Source organism: Durio zibethinus, chromosome 21 (assembly GCF_047325235.1).
Source record: "Durio zibethinus cultivar Kanyao isolate XHJ-2024 chromosome 21, ASM4732523v1, whole genome shotgun sequence".
Taxonomy (NCBI): Eukaryota; Viridiplantae; Streptophyta; class Magnoliopsida; order Malvales; family Malvaceae; genus Durio; species Durio zibethinus.
The window spans coordinates 10,245,019-10,264,534 of NC_143182.1; the positions used below are offsets into that span (position 1 = coordinate 10,245,019).

Sequence of the window (19,516 nt, forward strand, 5' to 3'; positions counted from 1 at the left end):
AATTGAATTTTTTTTTTTTTTATATTCTGTACAAAATTCCATAAGGCTAAATGGCATTTATCAATTTTTTTTATGTATCTGTTTGTTCTAAATATAAATTCAAAGCATAAATAACCTGTTAATAGCTGCAATTTTTCTTGCAACAGAACATGTTGAGTGCTTTGTCTAAAATTACTTATGCTTTGTCTTGATGTAAAGGAACTAGTGTGCTATATACCAGAAGCAAAAGGGGTTCCTGGTAAAGTGGTAATGGAATGAGATTGGATCAGTCAGACCTTAATTTTGCTTTTCAAATCAAGGAAATTAAAGGGATGTTTTATGTGTTACTTCAGCTACCGAGGAATTAACAACAGAGTGATCATTCTCTTGTTAAGCTATCATTGAGAAATTCCAAATGCAAATGAAAGGCTGCTCTTATCTGCTACAAAGAAATAGCAGTATTTATTCATAAGAAATAAAAATCTCTATTCAGTTTTTGTTCATTGCTGCAGTAATTTCATAATTTACATTATCTTTTTGTTTTCACTGATACTCTTCGTGAAGAAGACAAATGTGTTTTAATTCATCGAACATTTCCTGCTCTTTTGCTCACATTCCACCAGAGAAAAAGAGGAAAGAAAATTAAAAAAAGAAAAGAAAAGAAAAATCATCTCTGATGCAATTTGTATCGTTTTGATCAATATTTATATATCACTATATTCACATTAACAACACCCCAATGCACAAGCTCAACAACACCATCACCAATCTCCTACCGTCCAATCCTGTAACCCCATTTTCATTATCTACCGTCTGATCACCAGCTGGATCACTCTCTGCTGGTGCCACAGCCGCTTCCACTGGCTTGAACAATTCCCCAGGCAACAACACCTTATTAATTTTGTAAACAATCAATGGCTCTTCATCCTTCAGAGTCCCTGTAATCTTTGCAGTTATGACCTTAGTCTCCAATGTCACCACCTCACCGTCGGTTTGTATGGTGAAATCATATTTGTTTGCTTCATCGGTTGCCAATGTGTTCATAATCCCGTTGTTGGATTTCAGCATTTGCATGGACTGATAATCAGGAATGCCATGATACAACAGCAGGGACACTTTCTGGGATGCTGTCAAACTCTTGTATTTGGTCATGAAACCATTGATGGCAGGGTCAGTAGGGCAAAACACTGTTAGACCTGCATCAATATTTTGGTTAAATGTTGCATCAGCTCCTGAAGCTTTCAGCAAGTCCGCAAAGGCTTTGCAGCCTTGCTTTGACATTATTTCTGTTAGATTAAGTTGGCTTGGCTCTGCGGTTGGTGCTTCGGCTTCAGCTGAATTCAAAACCTGGATCAAAATTAAACAGTAGCTAATCATATATACAAGAAATAACATCAAGAAATATTTTTTCATTGTAGATTAAAACCAGTTGATAATAACTAGAGATGCTAAATTGAATATAAGACCATAGTAATAAGTACCTGACTAATTTGTAAGACAGAGATATTGTAAGGAATCTCTGCCACAGATTTCACATAAACAGCATCAAGTTTTCCATCATTGTCTTCTGCTCCGAATCCAACTTTTCCACCTTTAAGATCAGTGATGTTGACGTACCCTGAGGAACCTGGAGCAGCACCAGTAGCCTGGAACATTGTAGCAGTCAAAGCTGTTCCATTGGTAATCTGGTGAAGCTTCTTGGAACCGAAGTAGTCAACAAGAACATGGAGAGAGAGGACATTCTTGAGGGAGTAGAGGGAGAGTTGTTTAGCCAGGAGAGATGACATGGCAGCATTATCAAGGGCTAGAACAGTTATGGTTTGTCGTCTGTTGATCTCTGCTGCCAAGTGAGTGGTGGTGAGGAAGTGGTTGAAGGTGGAGAATTCAGGGTGTTTGGCAAGGATGCGTGTGATGTTGTGTGCATTTGAGGTGGAGGAGGAGAAGAGAAGGAGAAGGAAAAGATCAAGGGAGGGGAAGAGGATGGTGGTTAGTGGTGGCATGATGGAACAGAGGTGGTGGCTTGGAAGTGGAGGAGACTAACAGTGGGTTGGGAACATGTGAGAATGTGATGGTTGTGTTTAACAGTTTAAGTAGAGTGAGCTGGGGAGTCTTTCGAGTCAACGTTGGCTGATCACTGCCAACTAAGCAGTGGCTGGGATGGGACCCACATTTTAGATGGGTCCCTTATCCGCGTAACTCCACTGGTGGCTAAAGATTAAAAAGCTTTTTGAACCTTTTTATTATATTATAATTAATTAATTGTTTGATATTTATTTATATTTAATTAAACTTTTATTTAGATAAAAAAATTAATACTATTTTTTTATTAATCAAAATAAAATTTTATAATGACATTAATAAAATAGATAAAATCTTATTACGAGTTACAATTATTATATGTGAAGAGGATTTATTAATTTAATTTTATTACGTAATTAAATTTTATTTAATTAAAAATGTAATTGAATTGAAATAAAAATTAAAAATTTAATTAATTATAATAAAATATTAAAAATTTATATAATTATTAAATTATAATTTAAAAATATTTTTACCCTTTAACCTTCAATTATTGATATTCACTTTGGTACTTTTACTAAACAGGAAACTTAAATCAAGTAACCTTCAAACGAGGAGGCAAAATTGGGACAAAAACATGTTCGAAATGCTTTTATAGAAATAGGATTGAGAGTTAATTGTTTTCCTGTCAAGGAATGTTCTTTCTCCATGTGACAGTAAAACATGGTTTTTTGCAGGCAGGCTGTTGGAACTTGATCTATGTCCTTGGCTTGCCTGGATTCTGGCTGGCATTATATCTTCTTACATGTAAAGTCTGATTTAACAAAAAATTAACGTGTTACGCAGAAAAATCGAAATACCAGAAGAAAGTACATATGTTTATAACTTTGACAAGGACAAAGCGATTGAGTAGATTTTTCATTTTTCAGATAGAACATCGCACTTAACGTGGGTCCTCTAAAAAAGAGGTTGAGCCGCTCAATTATATTACTAATAATTTTCAAACCATTCATAATTTAATTTTTGTTGATGTGACATAGCTGGAATTTCATTTTTCTTGGTGTATTGCCTGACCGTGCAATTGCAAGAAAGGGCATTGGGAGTTGATTATTTACAAAATTAAAAAAAAAAATCATTGTTGAAGGAAAATGAAATTTTCTCTATGTATTAATTAAAATATTGATGAGATGATGTTTAATTAATTTATTTTATTTTTTTATTCTTTGAAGTTCTGTTTGTTGCATTTATAAAACACATTCATTTATTCAAAAAATCATTCTTGAAAAAAAAAATGAAAATTTTACAATAATCTCACGTTATAATTACTTGAATATTATACATAAAACATTGGAATGTAGTAGTTAGTTTACACTTAAAAAATAATAATTTCTTACACAAAGTAGTTAATTGAAGATTAAATGATCAAGTTTTCTAATGCATGCTAGTCTTAATTTTTTTTATGAAATTAAAAATATAAATTATAATTATAACTAAATATTAATTAATGAATAATCAAATAATTAAAATACTATTCAATAAAATAAATTTAACATAACATTAAATTAAATTCATACACAATAAAATATAAAAACTTCAGGATTTTATGACGCACGCTGGTCCTAATTGCCAACTCTTTCATGAACATTTTCTCCTACTTTTGATTCGTTTAACACAAATATTTTGTGAATCGTTGGAGATTTAAAGAGTAGTTAGGCTGTGGGATCCACACGTGTCGGCAGCAACGTGCCAGATTGTGTTGCAACGTCAGCAAAGCTCCACCGACAGTCCCTCTTCTTTTTGACAGTTAGGATTTTGTTTTCAGCTGATGATGCCTTCATTTGTTTCAATGTTGTTATCTGCCTTCTTTGTTTTCTTTACATTAGTTTTTTTTTTCTCATATTTAATTAATTTTGGTTCTGCCCTTAATTGAGGTTTGTCTCTTTTACTAATGCTTTTGATTTGAGGATGAGATTGATCTTCTACCTATCACTAGGTCAATAATACAGTTTACATTTTCATTCGACAATCCTCGTCTTACATTTATTACGAATAGATTTGCGACATTAAATTTCGATTTAGGAAAATTATAAAGAAATTAACAATTATAAAAGAAATTTTATCAAATATATACATTAATAATAAAATATTTAAATTTTATAAAAGGAGTTACTAAGATATTAATCTTTTAATTTTACTTATAAAATTAAATAGTTTTACTAGAAATATAACAAAATAATTTTTTGTAATACAATACATAATGACTCAAATAATAAAATAAAACACATAATTTTTGTTTTTAAAATGAACGTTACTTATAAATGTAAATTCTATCTATGATTTCTAATTTTTTATTTTGATTTTTCTTTGTTTTCTAATTTTTTAAATTATTCTATATAATTCCCAGTTTTTTAAAATAATTTTATTTTAATATTTATCACACTTTTATTAATAATTGAAACAAAAATCCACATGACCCGCCAAGAAAATGTTCATGTTACGTGCCATATGAGTTATAACAGGAACGTTAAATCAGTGTTCACAAATTTATTTTAGAGAAGGATGATAATGGAACCATTTTAAAGCTTAAAGATCTAAATGAAATAATTGAAAGATTGAGGACTAAAGTGAGATCAAAATAAATAATTTGGTAGTGTATGTGGATGGAATTTGCCCCCCCGCTATTTACACCTACACTATTAATTTTTTTAAATTTGAAGTTAGTTGGATTTGAATTGATATTTTATTAATAAATTATTTTTATTTATTTTTAATTTTAATAAATTTTTAAATATTCTTGAGTCTTGTCAATTATTCTCTGCTCTTTTTTGGACAGCTGGAGTCATTGAGTCCATGTATTACTCTCCTTGTCCATTTCCGGTAATGGGTCCTTGTTTGTTGGGCCAATGGCTTATTATATTTAATGGGTTAAAAGTTTTTACAATGTGGTTTAAAGAAGGAAAATTGTGACATTCTTGAAAAAATGTTTTCTTTAAACTTTTTCTAACGATACTTGAAGAATTTTAACCTTCCTTCGGAAATTTCAATGATCGTGTCTTAAATCTTTACGTTGTCAATACATAACTAAAGATAATCCATGTTTATAACTATCAGTCGTGGCATGGTGCAAAGATTTATTCACGTTGACCATAAACTTTTCACTCACTTAAGCATGGTTGATTGCGGTTTGAAGTCATCCCGTTCATTAAAACTAACAACGGATTGTTAGGTTTCAATTGAGAACCCGATTGGAACGACAGTCGGTCATAAAACGTACATCCGGTGCGATGGTTCCAATCAGACTCTCAAACGTAGCTTTAGTCAATAATCCACATTACAGCTAATATTTTCCACAAAGTCCCGAATCAAACAGATTAAGCGTTTGTTCCTTAGCTTCCCCTACCATTTGTCCACAAAAAAAGAAAAAGGGGACAAAAAATTCTTAGAGTAGGTATCCTAAGCAACTTTGAATTGGAAAATTGAGTATGTATAGCCTACCCCATTTTGGATGCAAAAGTTTAGTCATAATCGTGGAGGTAATTAAATGCCGAAAGATCATACAAGTGATGCTCAACAATTTCATCAATTCGCTTGGGATTTGACATCAACTCCCTAGTGAGAGTAATTCTATCAACGCAATCTCAGGCCAAACATTCAACCTCACATTTCATGTATATCCGCATTGTCTAAATGCACCTTAGGCTCAACACTATACTTGATCACACATTGTCTACGTACATCATTTTATTTTGCAAATATTTTGAAAATTCAGCATCATCATTTTCACTGCATCCAAATAAAATCTTCTGTTTTTATACTATTTATTAGAATATAAGTCAAATTTGAAGCCATAAAAACACATTAAAAAGCTCATATAAAAAATTTTAAGTTGTTGGAGTCTTAATCTTTTATAAATATATATATATATATATATGCATGCGTGCGTGTGAATAAATTAAATTGATATATATTAATGAAATTTTTTTAAATTTTATATTTTTGAATAATTTATTTTAATATATTTAAGAATAAAAAATATAAGTTAAAAAAAAATTTAATCTTGTCATTTGGATTTATTAAAATTAATGATTAAAAAAATGTATAAAACTAATGTAAGTTGATTCATTTTCATACATAAGTGTAAAACTTTTTAATTTTATAGTTTTTAATAATTGATTTTATAAAAAAGGATTAAATTATATTTTTATTTGTTTCTCTCATCTATTATACCATTAAAATAATGATTAAAAATATAAAATTAAAATATTTTACACTAATATAAATTGATGTTTCCTTTATTCGGCCTTTCTCTCTCTCTCTTTATATATGTATATATGTATATATGAATAATTCATCGTGAAAGAATAAATAAATAAACAAAAAGATATTCAAAAAATTTTCAGTAAAAGCTCATTCAAATCTAAATTAAACCTGAAATATTTTTAAATTTCTTCTAAATTTTACACTCATAGAAGTGATTGATCACCGATTAGAAAAAAAAATCCAATGAAAAAAAGCAGTGAGCAACCTGCTCTATCTAGAGCAAACTTATCAACAGCAAATTGAGAATTGTCGAGTGTTTGCCGAGTCCAACCAAGGACAGGCCAAGATTGAATCCCCATATTGGAGAATGAGTCAGTTTTCCTCATCAATCATCGAAGTTTTCCATTGAGACTTGACCTCCTTTACGTTATTTGCAGCTATCACCATAATCCCGCCAGCAAACAATCATAAAAAAAATCCAATAAATCAAAAACAATCCAGATGAAAAGAACCAAAACCCAATTCCAAAGTTCAACGCATGGTTAGAAAAAAAAGTATAACGTTGGGTTTTCAAGATTAGCCGACTATCAGGCTTGTGTACATAACGATCAGTAGCAGGTACCAGGAAGGTTTTGCCACAAACGAATGAAAGATGCAAATAGACAAAATTCTAAGACGATTTTTTCGTCGTTTTCTTTAGAAACAAGAAGATTTAGTATCTTTTTTTGTTATATATAATTAAAGACATAGAGTCAATTATGAAAGATGCAAAACATGAGTGGAGTGAATGGTTAGAGTCAGGACTTGTGGTCGGCAAAGCACTGAAAACGGCTTACTATGATTATGATTATTATACCGTCGGTTCATTTTTTTATTGGAAAACTTGCATGGAGGGGCATGAAAATGTGGTGCGTAGGGCCATTTTTCATTCTGCACTACTGACTTTGGATTGATTAGGTTCACTTTATTAAGTGCAGTTGATCAGCTCTGAGCTTTCCCAATCTTTGTAACTAAAGCTTAAAAACAAAAGAGAAAAAGCATCACAAACTCAAAGATCTTAACTGGTTACTTTCACTTAATTACTACATTTCTTCTTTCCTAGATGCTAGGGCAGACGACACTGTTTTGTTTCCTTTTATCAATATTTTAACTCCGCATTTGATTAAAACAAAAGGAATAAATTTTTCATAATTTTTTTTTCCTTCTTATTTGCGTACTTCTAAACAAACCTAGTACTCCTTGTAAGTGCTGGTAATGATGAGTAGATAAAAAGAAACGAACAAAATTAAGAATAAATTAATATTAAGATCAGTTGGAAGAACAAAGACTTTTAAAGTGGGCAACTACCCAACTAGACAGAGTGGACATTGCTTTCAGGTTACTGGTTGCCCACTTCATTGAATTAATGCTCCTTCAAAACTCCCTCACTGCCCACTTCCACCGAACCTAGATAATAGATTCTCCTCTTTTCTTGGTTGAGCAATGTTTTTAAGGAGTTGAGGGGGCGAATTAATTAACAAGGCAAAGGTTGGTTCTTAATTTACTTGAGAGGAACCTTTCCTGAAAATGGTTAAATGCAGGAGTTAAAGATTCCTATACAGTTTAAGAAACAAAACTGCAGGTTACCCACCTGATTCCGGAATCTGGAATGCATGAGAATGTTGGTGCTTTTAACAAATGGAAAACCTGACCACAAAGAAGCTTCCCTTTTACAACATCATATGCATTTATATTGAATTATTATGCAACATTCATAATTACACGCAACAATCAGAGAGTAGAAGAAAATCAGCTGCCCAATAACCAAGAAAGATACAAGCCCTTAAAAGTTGACCCTATCAATGAAATTTCGAAAGCCAAAGTAGATGGGGAAATAGCTCATTTTTAGATGAGAATGACCCCTCCTTTATTTTCTTTCTCCATCGTAACCAGAGCTAAGCAAAGATGCACAAATGGCAAAAAACAATTTGGGAGGGAAGCATGGAGCAAAAACACAATAGATTTCTCTCCTTTCCTGTAAAAGAACATGTACAAAGTTTCCTTTTGTTTCTAGATCTGTCAGAGAGTCTCTCAAAACTGTCAGTTCAAACTCCACTTCCAATCCAATGCTGCAATAGAAATCTGCAACCCCAGCACTCACATAAAAACAAGTTAAAGAAACTGGAAAAAAAAAAAGCTACAAAAAAGGGCAGTTCTTTCACAAATCAACAGTAACAGAATAATTGGAGGAAAAAAAATCAAACTCTCTACATTAATTTAGTAATTTCCATATCATACACAACTTTTTTTTCTCCCCCTTTGCATTAAATTAGAAGTACTACTAATTATCTTAAGAGGTTACAACTTTTTACTATGCATCATTTCTTCTTCTTTTGACTTCTGCTCCTTGCCGACAATTACATATCCCACGAAAAAAAATGGAAAAGGAAAAATAAAAAAAAAAGGTACCTAACAAATTATGTTAATGCTTAAAAATACTACTAATAAATTTTAAAAACCCAATCAACAATTCCCTACCAAGCAATCTACTTGGACTTAACAGCAGCTCCACCTCCTGCTCCACCACTAGCGGCGGCGGCACCACTTTTAGCCGCACTCATCTGATGATGAAACGCACCTGAACCGTAAACGTGTCCTTGATGTTGCCCCATCATCATCATGCCTCCATACATCCCTCCTCCTCCCCCATTAAACCCACCACCACCTGAACCGAGTCCACCTCCACCAGCACTCCCTCCGCCAGCAGCGCCGCCGGCGGAACCACCACTGGCGCCATCTTTTTCTCCCCTTCCCATAGAGGTCTTATCACCTTCCATCTCCCTATACTTCTGCAAATAAATCTTCAAGGGTTCCACGTACTCTTCGAAACCAAGCGTCGTCATGGCCCAAAGCAAATCGTCGCCGTTAATCGTCTTACGCTTTTCACGCTGACACTTGTCGGAGGCTTCACCGGTGATGAAACTGATGAACTCGGAAACGCATTCCTGGACCGTTTCTTTAGCGTCTTTGGAGATCTTAGCGTTTGCGGGTAACGCCTTTTTCATGATCCTGCTTACGTTTGCAATCGGTAAAAACCTGTCTTGTTCACGCGCTGACATTTCGCTGTGCGCGTTGCCTCCGCTGTTGTTGTGTCCCCCCGATTCATTGTCCGAATCCGCCATCAAAAAATAAAAGAAAAAAAATAAAAGACGAATTCCAGACAATTTTTCTATAAGTCAGCAGAGAATCTGGGGGTTTGGTAAAGGTAGAATGTGGATTTCACGATGATGGTGGTTGCTCGTCGGAAGTAAGAGGGGTTCCGGGGAAAGAGGAAGGGAGTGAGGAAAAGAGAGGTTGTTCGGGTCCGTTGGATCGATGGGGTAATAATGCATCGAAGACGACACGTGGTTGGATGTGGACCGTTTGTTTATCGATAAGAGTTGACTAGGAATGTGGAATTTAGGTCGTCGGATTTCATGTGGGCCCCGAAGATCCAAACGGTTTGAAAATGAAACACGTGGTGGAGAAAAGTAGGGAGTGCGTTTTCTAAAGCACGGCAGAATCTTTAGGCGGCTGCCGCGGCTTGGCAGTGTTGGGTGGCTTCAGCTGAATGGAGCTGGCTAATGGCAGCTCATCATCATCATCCATACATCATCCTTTGTCTTGGCAGACGTGGCAGATTATGAACCTTAGATGTTGCATGTGCGTGATTGCGGAGCTTTCCAATTCCAAATGACCAAATTTTTAGTGCCCATTCTCCGATATGTCACGTGAAGCTGGAAACTTCGTTTTCATTGTACCCCCTAAAATACTCTTTTTTTGTTCCTTTCGGATGTGGCAATTTTTTTTGATATTCTTTTTTTAATGCATTTTTTTCGAGCCTATGAAATGAGGAGCTTACAGTAATTTACAAATATTGTAAACAAATTTGTTTTTGGAATTTAATAATGCACTAAATAAGAATGTATTTCTTAAAAAATTTAATATACTTTTTCATCAAATTCAGTAAGAGATAATAATTAAATACAAATTAATTCCATAAATAGTATCTTAACAAGTGCCTGAAATTTAATTTATTAACTAACACCTTATTAAATTCTTATAATTATCATTTTTTTAATTGCATTAAGATTCTAATAAAATAATTATACATGAAATGTTCCCTAAAAAGTATCAATTGGACGAATTATTTCAAGTCATTTTAGAACAAGTTACATTGGATATAAAGAAATTCAAGGTATTTTGATGGTCGAATCATTTTTAATTCAATTTTTTTTTATTTTAAATTGTCAATTTTTAAAGTAAAATTAATTTAATTTTGAATAATTTTATGTTAGTCCTTCTTATTAATTTTTTTGTAAGAAAAAAATTTAAGAGTAGATAAATTATTTAATTCTTCAAATCAAAATAAAATATGCCGTATCTGACATCTTAAAATAAGTGACTACAAGTCATACATTCAAGATAATTTTAATAAGTGACTATCGATAAAATTCAAACCTAAAAAATAATCCTTCTTATTGTTTTATGTTTCTTTTTGGTCGATTTAAAAAAACAAATTATTTTTCATTTATATAATTTTAAGTTCAAATCATTTTGAGTTAATATCATTGACTTTTCTAATCAAATTAAGTTGGGCTCAACTAGGGCTGTAAATGAGCCGATCCGAGTCGAATAGTGAGAAGCTCGAGCTCGACTCATAATTTGGGGCTTGATATTCGGTTCGAGCTCGATCGAGTTTTATTTTTGAAGCTCGAGCTCGATTCGTGATCGAATTCGAGCTACTCGAGCTCGCTCGATTAAGCTCGATTAATATGTAAAAATAAGCTCGATTCGTATACTCGATAAGAGTTCGATTATTTATGCTCGAACTCGAACTCGAACTCGGACTCGAAATATTTTATTAATTAAAATAATAAAAATATATTTAAATATAAAAGTTCGATTAGACTCGCGAGCTACTCGAGTCAGATATAAGAATACTTGAATTCGGCTCGATCGATAAGTCGAGCTACTCGAGTTCAAGCTCGACTCGACAATAATCGAACCGAATTCGAGTTTTTTTCAAATCGAACCCGAGTAGCTTGTGAGTACTAATGTATCATTTACACCCCTAGACTTAATAGATTAGATGAATTTTTTAAATTCATGTCAACTTCACTAACTTTAATTCCAGTTTATATTGTCTGGACTTGGACTTCGAATAACATATATTTATAGGTACTAATTAAAAATAGTTAAAGTAATATTTTAAAAAATATTTATTTATTGCATTATTTTTACTAATTAAAAAAAATGCATTAATATCAAAATTTTCTATAATATCACTTTAATCATGGTCAACAAACACATATTAACATTTTCTTATCATATATGTTTAAAAAAAAGAAAGATAAATTCCTATAACATCAAAAATATTTTTTATGTTAAGTTGCTAAGAAGGAAGAACTCTATTTTTTTTTTTTTGCCTCCAAAATAAACAAGTTCTAGAAGAATATTATTTATAATTTCATTCAAAAAGTAAAAATTTAAGAGGTCCTTTAATCGACAAACTTGTGATAGGTCCCCCCCCGCCCTTTTTTTTTTGTATTTACCTTGGTAAATTGCTGAAACTGGAAGTAAATCCTTATATAATAATTCTAAATTCCAATCTACCGAGTATTTGTTACATTATACCAGATTGTATTGGATCCAACGTATCATGAATCATTAGCTCATCAACAGTGAAATTTTTAAAATTTATTGTCGAAATTTGTAGAATAGTATATACTTTTTAGACTATTCTAAAAAAATAAAAATGATATATTTGATAATTTTTTTAACGCAATTTTTAAAGTAAAAATTATAATATAAATACATAAAATAAATTAAAATTTTAGTTTTATTTATTTCATGCAATATAGTATGATTTTGGATAACATATAATTTAGTAAAATATTAAAAAATTAAATTTAGTGATCCGAAGTTAATTATTAATAGTCTCAAATATATAAAAACTTCATCCCCTAGTATCTATTTGTACCATCCCAAAATTGAAGTAGAAAAGTAACAAATTTGAGTTGGAAACTTTAGCTCTAAAAATGTATTAGGCCATGATAGCTTTAACATCAATTGTTAGATAAAAAATCTCAATTTAATTAAATAATTAAATTAGTGGATGTAAAATTAAATAATTAATTAATTACATAAAAATAATAATTTAACGTGATTTAATTTAATCAATTTATGTTTACAAATAAAAAAAGATTTATTATGTATAAAAAATTATAAATATATCAACAAATAAATTTTACTTGCATCAGTACCCATATATCTTTTCATTTTTTTTAATCTTATAAAATACTTTTAACCCAAATAAATATATATTATGTATATTCATACACAATATTTATTTGAACCCTCTCATATTTTCTAATTCACTCAAATATATATATCTATAAAATTTATCTCAATCTCTTTTTAATTTTATATGGTGTTTATCCAATAAAATTTTATAATTATTTTTTTTTTTTTTTTCATATTTAATTTTGTAAAATTTTCATTTATTTATAAGTAATTAATTTTTTATCAAAAATTATATTTTTCTTAAAATTTTTCTCTTATAAATTTTTTTGTTTGTCAAATAATATTTAACTAATTTTAAATATATCTCCCCTAAAATTGAAGTTATTATTCGCAAGAGAACGTCCTGGAGATGGACAAAATATTTACCATCTTACTTCTTCCTTGTCAGCATGCAAGCGTATGATTAAACAGGGCCACCGAGCATTTTATAAGGGTACTCTGGTTGATTGGTAAATGTTTTAAGAGCCAGCAAATTTTTGGTGATGAAAAATGCAATGGCCATTGGATTCCTTTGGGGGACAATAAATGACAACCTGAGAAGCGGAGACTGGGCTAATTGGTGGCGGAGATATGCTTCAAAAGCCTGTCAAAAGCCTGTCAGATTACTTAGCTTGACGACACCTCACATATATTAATTCTTGCTGCAAATACTTCAGCTCATCCATATTTTATTATTTATAAAATGTAGTACAGGTATTTTTTTCTTAAGGGTGATCAAATTGTTCGTTCGGTTAATTTGTTTTAAAAGATTTTAAAATTAATATCACTTTTTCGATTAATCCATCCAATCGAAATTCACCTCATAGTTAATGAACGTAATTACATCAAACTAATTTACTTTGTTAATTGAAATTTTTATCTGAAAAACTTGGATAAATTTTAAAAATATATAATGTGATTAAAGTCAAAATGAAAGTGATTTATGAAATTTAAAATATAACATTTAATTCTTTTGATTTATTTTATTATTTTTTATCCAAAATTGATTTTTTTTTATTATTTTTGTATTTGAGTCAATACTTTCTCTCTAAATATTTATTCTCTCTTTTTAAAATCAAATTAATCCGTTCTCTAAATTTAAATCAATCTACAAATAACATCTTTCAAATCACTAGAACCTTCACAGTATTACTATTATTGCAAGTTTATATCACCATCAAACTTCATTTTTTACTCATTCTCTCTTTTCAAAAATTTATACTCTTTCTCTAAAACCACTAGACTTTTTCTCTTTTTAAATTTTTTTTTTTAAGAACAAATTCATCAACTAATACTCAAATCTCATAATTCGGTGAATTTCATCGTCACTGTTACTTAACCATCGTATGTTGACATCGATAAACTCGTGAAATACTCTTTTTGGCTTCCTTGTCATTTTTTTTTTTTGTTTCTTCTTTTCAATACCTATGAAGATAAAGATTTTTTATTTAGTTACTTTTTTTTTTGTTCTTATTTATAGGTTATTGGGAATGATTTTGTTTAATATTTTAAGTGGATTATTGGTTTTAATGGCAGGGTTGATTGTATGATAATGGTGAGATTAATTGGTTGTTGTTAGGTTTGGTGGTAACCATCTAGTTTAGTGATGAGGTAAACTTATAGTGGTGATAATGATGTGAAGATTCTGATAGTTTGAAAGTTGTTATTTGTAGATTGATATGAGTTCTGAGAGAGAATTGATTTGATTTTAGAGAGAGAATAAATTTTTAAAAAGAAAGTATGAATTTAAATGAAGAAACGAAAATAGTTACAATTTTAGATAAAAAAATAATAAATCAAATCATAAGTTAATTAAGTGTTATGTTTTAAATCTCATGAGTCATTTCATTTCAACTTTAATCACATGATATATTTATGAAGTTAATTCTAAAAACTTTAATGTACTTCTTCAATTTTTATTATTTCCTTGTAAGATTTTTTTTGATGGGCTAAAACATTGTGAGAGCTGTGGATATGGATGGGCATCAATATAAACATTGGGCTTGAAAGATTATGAACTATATAAATTATTATTATTATTACTATTATTATTAATTTGATTAATTGATTAAAAATATCAAAACCAAAACCAAATGAGTGAATTTAATTAACCGATTACACTTTCAAAATTAACCAACAAACTGAATTGTTTTAATCGAATTTCTTTATTAATTGGACTTTAATGGAAAATGGTCTACACCTAATTTAATCTGATGAACCACCAAACTATTATGAATGACATCTAAATGTCAGAAAGCATATATATCTTAGAGGAAATGGGATTCGAATCTTCAACTTTTTTTCTTTAACAAATTATAACCATATAGTCTATTCTACTTACAAAATTAAAAAATTATACTGTTATTGTATGAAAAACGAATTCTCTATTTACAGCTGGTTTGCTTTACAAATATAGGCGAAAGTGCAATATTGAAAGCTGTAAAGTATTGCTTTCTTTTTTTCCTACAGGATTTGGGGATGAGATGACTTGATTTGAACAAAGCCTTCATACCTTCTTCTTTAAAGCTTTTTTTGACATTAAGCCAAGAGAATCAAGATAGAATGAAAAAAGAAAAAGGTAGTGATGCACCAGATCATAATCATATACTTAGATGGTATGTGGAAATATAGAATAAAACTAGAGAAGAAATTCTTGGAGCCAATGAATAAGAAAAGGTAAAGATATGCCTATCCATAATGATATACAGCCTTTTAATAATCGAACGAAACTGATTAAGTAATTTATATTTGTAACAAATGCTTGACAGTACTGTTTTTAGTGAATTTGCTTTAATTTTTGATCTAGTTTCAGCTTAGTTGTCTCCAGGGACCCACAAAAATGTCCAGATTAAAGATGTAAGATGATGCTAAATATTGTACAAGAAAAAGGAAGATAAGTGGAAAAGAATGAAAGTGGAAGTCCATCAAATTGGCCATGGCCTGTGAACTTTTGATAACTTTAATGAGCATTAAGAGAAAATAAAGTTTCATGTAGTAGAACTTTACTATGTTTGTTGAACCTCCTAATGATCTTGGCCTTTTGTTGTTTGCTTATGTTTTTGGGGTTGCACAAAGTGCTTTATGGGGGTATCCAAAGCTTGAGGATCAAGATGAAATGGCAGCATAGAATATTGCTGGAATATTAGATTTCTAAATTTGTAGAAGTTACACCAATTCCAGACGGATCAAAAAAACTTAAAAACACTTGAAGTAATAAAAATGCAAAAAAATCATGATCTTAAGCTTCAATCTCAAACCTTGAACACTTGATAGAGCCCATGGATATGTCAATCTCAATCAGGTTGTCCTCCTCATTCATGTCATTGAACTCTGCTAAAAGCTCCATTAGATTCTGTTGCTGGAAAATGGATTCAGGTATGAAATCTGGCAGTTTCGGATGCATACTATACTTATTAGGCTCGTCTTCCTTGTGACTAACGTAATGTCCTTCAGGAAGGGAGATTTCAATCAGGCTATCCTCATCAGTTATCGATCCATCATCGGTGTAATCTGGGCTTTGATCCATGTTGTCTCGAAACGGCCACTCCACTTCAGAATCCTCAGTGGTTGATAACTGATCAAGGCACTCATTTTCAGATAGGACATCCAGCGATCTGACTAAGTAGTCATGATGAATCTGACATGCACCATCTTCCCCTACCGAGGCTTGCATTTGTTGTGTATAAATTTCACTTTCATGCTGTCGTTTTGATGCCAAAACATCTTCTACTTGAAGTGAGCTTTCCTGAACAGATTTGTGAATCTCTTCGACTGATTTCTCCACCAACTTCGGTCTTCTCTTAGAAATTATGAACAGAACGGTTGACAAGATCAAGACTGTAGACGTGAAGAGGAAGGATAAGGACCCGAAGATAAAAAAAGTAGCAAATGTGATCAGTGGAGCAAGAACAACTATCCATGACAGTGGCTTGTTGATCAGGAGAAACAAAGAATTAGCCATCTGATCCTCAACTGTGTTTTCCAACTCCATGGACTAGAAAAAGGCTGTTACCAGTAACCTAACCTGACAAAATGAACTATACAAGGGAAAAATAGCTAGGTTTCCTGCTCCTTGCTTGGAAGATCAGCAAGTGAGATCCAAGAAAACAGAAGCACAGGGAAAACAGTAAATTTGTTCTACAAAAGCATATATTGATGTATTGATAAATTTGAGCCAGATTTTCAGTATAAACTGTAAGTAAGAATGAAGGGCATATGCAGAAGCAATAAGAGCTTGGCAGTCTCAAACTTCCATTTTTCTACTGATTTCTTGGGCATGAATAAAATGGACACATACCCAAAAGAAGGAAAGACTTTCATAGATAAAAACGAAACATACCCAGAATAGGAAAGAGGTTTTTGCAGGACAAATATATGATCACTAGTTCAAATAAATAGTAGTACCAAAAAGGCAAGAAGAAGGAAACCAGTTTGCCAATTTTGCCTGTATTCTGCTTAAGGACACGGGGAGGTAATAACTGAAGTGGTTTGCAAAGAGGAAGCAAGTTGAATATAAAGAAAAATTATGTTTTTGGCTTACATGAATGGACTCTGCAAAATAGGACTAAAATTCTGGGTTGTTTCTCTCATCACAGTCTCCTCACCAATTCCCAATGCCCCAATTGCTTCCTACATATTAAACTGGGTTTTTTTTTTCTTTTTCAATTCCTAAACACACAAATCAGGTGGTCATCCTACTGCAACTGATTCTCTTGAAACCCACGAAACCCCTGTTTTCCCTGTATTGATTTACAGTCTCAAAGCTTGGAAATGAGAGAAGCCATGTGCACACATCTGAGCTCACCACATGGCACTTTCCCTCCTATTTCAACGGGTTAAGAATACAAAAAAATCTGAACAGAGAGGGGATTATTATATTATTTCTCTTCCCCACCCATTTCTCTTCAACCAAACCCAGGAGGCAAGAACCCTATTATCAAAACCAGAAAACCATACCTGAAGCTTCAGAAAACACTGAAAAGAAACATCATTCTTTGACCCACCATTACATTCTCATTTTTTTTCCCCCATTTCTAAACAACCAATCCTATTTCGAGACAGAGCTTTTCTTCAGAATGCTTTATATAAAATCTCTTAGGAAAAGATCATTCTTCCTTTGAAACTTCCAGAGTGGTCAAGACTCCGCATGGGAGCCAATAAACTGAAAGAAACCAGCTGATGTAAAAAATTAAGCTTCGTTGCGATGACATCAAGACTTTACGTATGCAAGTTCTCAAACTACTGCCAAGAATTAATAAAGAATCCTTTGATCTGCAAGACTGTGATAATCATAAAAAGGCTAGAGAGAGAAGAAAAGTTAAGTTAGGACGGGCTTTTTTCCATCATATAAAAACTCTGGACAAACAAAAGGAAGAATATTCACTGTATAATGACTTCAACAGTTCAACTTGAAGTATCTGAATTACAAGTGTATGAGTTTGAGTCCAAATCAAAAGGATGCCCAATATTCCGTACTGGAAGTTCTGTTTTCTAACACTCAAAACTATACATTGTGTTTCATACAGAGCAAGTCATTGCATGGACAATTTGTGGTGCTCCATTGGGTAGCTGAAAAAATTTATAAGCAAGTGAAATTAAGAATCCCTTTCTTTTTCCTCGTTTCTTTATTTAGTAGAGCAAAAGAGCTTCTATGCATGCTCCCATTTGCCAAAAGCCTATAACAAAAAAGAAAGCACTTCCTACTTTTATATAAATACCCCAAAAAATGATTAGAATTTAATTTATGATATTCACTATATTTCTCATTTCTTAATTTATTCATTTTAATGCTGTTTAAGAATTTTGAAACAAAATAAGCATTTTGCCATAGCTAGGTCTTACCAATTTCTTATCTAGACTTTTAGTGAATTAGCAAAATAGAGAGAGAGATTATTAGGCCATCGCCATGGACATCCTGGAAATATTTCCTAGCTCTAGGAAAATTTTTTTGAAGGATATACTAGAAGTGAATAGTGTGATTCATGCCATTAATTTGTATTTTTGCATGCATCTGAATCTGATGATGAATTCAAGAATTGCTTTAAGCATATACCTATGGAAATGCGGATGCTCTTACCTACCAAAACTTAGCAGGCCCACTCTCGTTTAAAGCACTGCAACGCCGTGCCGGAGGTCGGCTAGCTCCATCCAAAGTAACGTTAAGTATATATCTAGAATATTACATAGTCGTTGATAAATATGGGCATCTTTTGCATCTCAGTTTGCACTTTACAGCTTTCTTTTCTTTTTTTTTTTTCCGAGGTGCGTGAGCTCATGGCCTACTCTTCTTCTACCTACTTCTTGAAATGGTGATGATGATGATGATATGAATGAGGAGATTTACGCTTTCATTTGTAGCCTCATGCGGGGCTTTGGTTCATCATTATCATTAGGGCTTTTCACTTTCTAAAGGCTCAGAAATTGAAGTTTATCAAAGCAACATTAATTGTTATGGACTAATTAAATTGTAGGTCAGCATTTTAATTTAAGCTTATAAAAAGCCCATAAATTAAAACAAATTGTACTTTTCAGTAATGCTTAATGTATTCCATTTTGTCGTTGGGTTTTATTTTTGAAAAATTATTACATCTATTAAAAGTGAAGTTTTTAAAGTTCATAAGGTGATACATAGAGCTTAAAATATTTAGAAAAAAATTAAAAAAGAGACATGTCAAGTTTTTTTTCATTTTTTTTTTAAATTATAACTCCATATTAATGATCATTGAATAATTAAACAAATTAGAGTATATTTAGACAAATCCAATATAAATTTGAATCAAATTCACATATAATGAAACTTGAATCTAAAACTTTTGAGCTTTAAAATATTTTCTTTGTCACTAAGTTAAAGCTTCATTAACCATTTATGATAATTTCTTAACCCTGCTTATCATATTAAAATATTTTAATGTCAATGTATCATTTAATTTTCTTGATTAGTCATTCCTTTGCATTT

The 19,516-nt window shown here is 31.6% G+C and overlaps 3 protein-coding genes across 3 annotated transcripts; all 3 read right to left on the reverse strand.

Annotated features, from left to right (window-relative positions):
- Positions 1–455: 455 nt before the first annotated feature.
- On the reverse strand, positions 456–2,054 carry LOC111305538 (fasciclin-like arabinogalactan protein 2). Its single transcript, XM_022903176.2, has 2 exons — positions 1,461–2,054; positions 456–1,326 (listed from the first exon to the last, which is right to left on the reverse strand). The coding sequence occupies exons 1-2, from the start codon at positions 1,977–1,979 to the stop codon at positions 700–702; spliced, it is 1,146 nt and encodes a 381-aa protein (XP_022758911.2). The 5' UTR covers positions 1,980–2,054; the 3' UTR covers positions 456–699.
- Positions 2,055–8,480: 6,426 nt separating this feature from the next.
- Positions 8,481–10,138, reverse strand: LOC111305540 (nuclear transcription factor Y subunit B-3-like). The gene has a single exon (XM_022903178.2). It carries the CDS (start codon positions 9,417–9,419, stop codon positions 8,784–8,786), a length of 636 nt encoding a protein of 211 aa, XP_022758913.1. The 5' UTR covers positions 9,420–10,138; the 3' UTR covers positions 8,481–8,783.
- Positions 10,139–15,679: 5,541 nt separating this feature from the next.
- Positions 15,680–18,251, reverse strand: LOC111306200 (uncharacterized). The gene has a single exon (XM_022904112.2). The coding sequence runs from the start codon at positions 16,550–16,552 to the stop codon at positions 15,800–15,802; it is 753 nt and encodes a 250-aa protein (XP_022759847.1). The 5' UTR covers positions 16,553–18,251; the 3' UTR covers positions 15,680–15,799.
- Between the last annotated feature and the right edge of the window lie 1,265 nt (positions 18,252–19,516).

Coding starts and splice junctions, on each gene's coding strand:
- LOC111305538 (XM_022903176.2), bottom strand. CDS start 1,979: ATGCCACCACTAACCACCATCCTCTTCCCCTCCCTTGATCTTTTCCTT. Junction 1,327..1,460: donor CTGTCTTACAAATTAGTCAG/GTACTTATTACT, acceptor ATTTTGATCCAG/GTTTTGAATTCAGCTGAAGC.
- LOC111305540 (XM_022903178.2), bottom strand. CDS start 9,419: ATGGCGGATTCGGACAATGAATCGGGGGGACACAACAACAGCGGAGGC.
- LOC111306200 (XM_022904112.2), bottom strand. CDS start 16,552: ATGGAGTTGGAAAACACAGTTGAGGATCAGATGGCTAATTCTTTGTTT.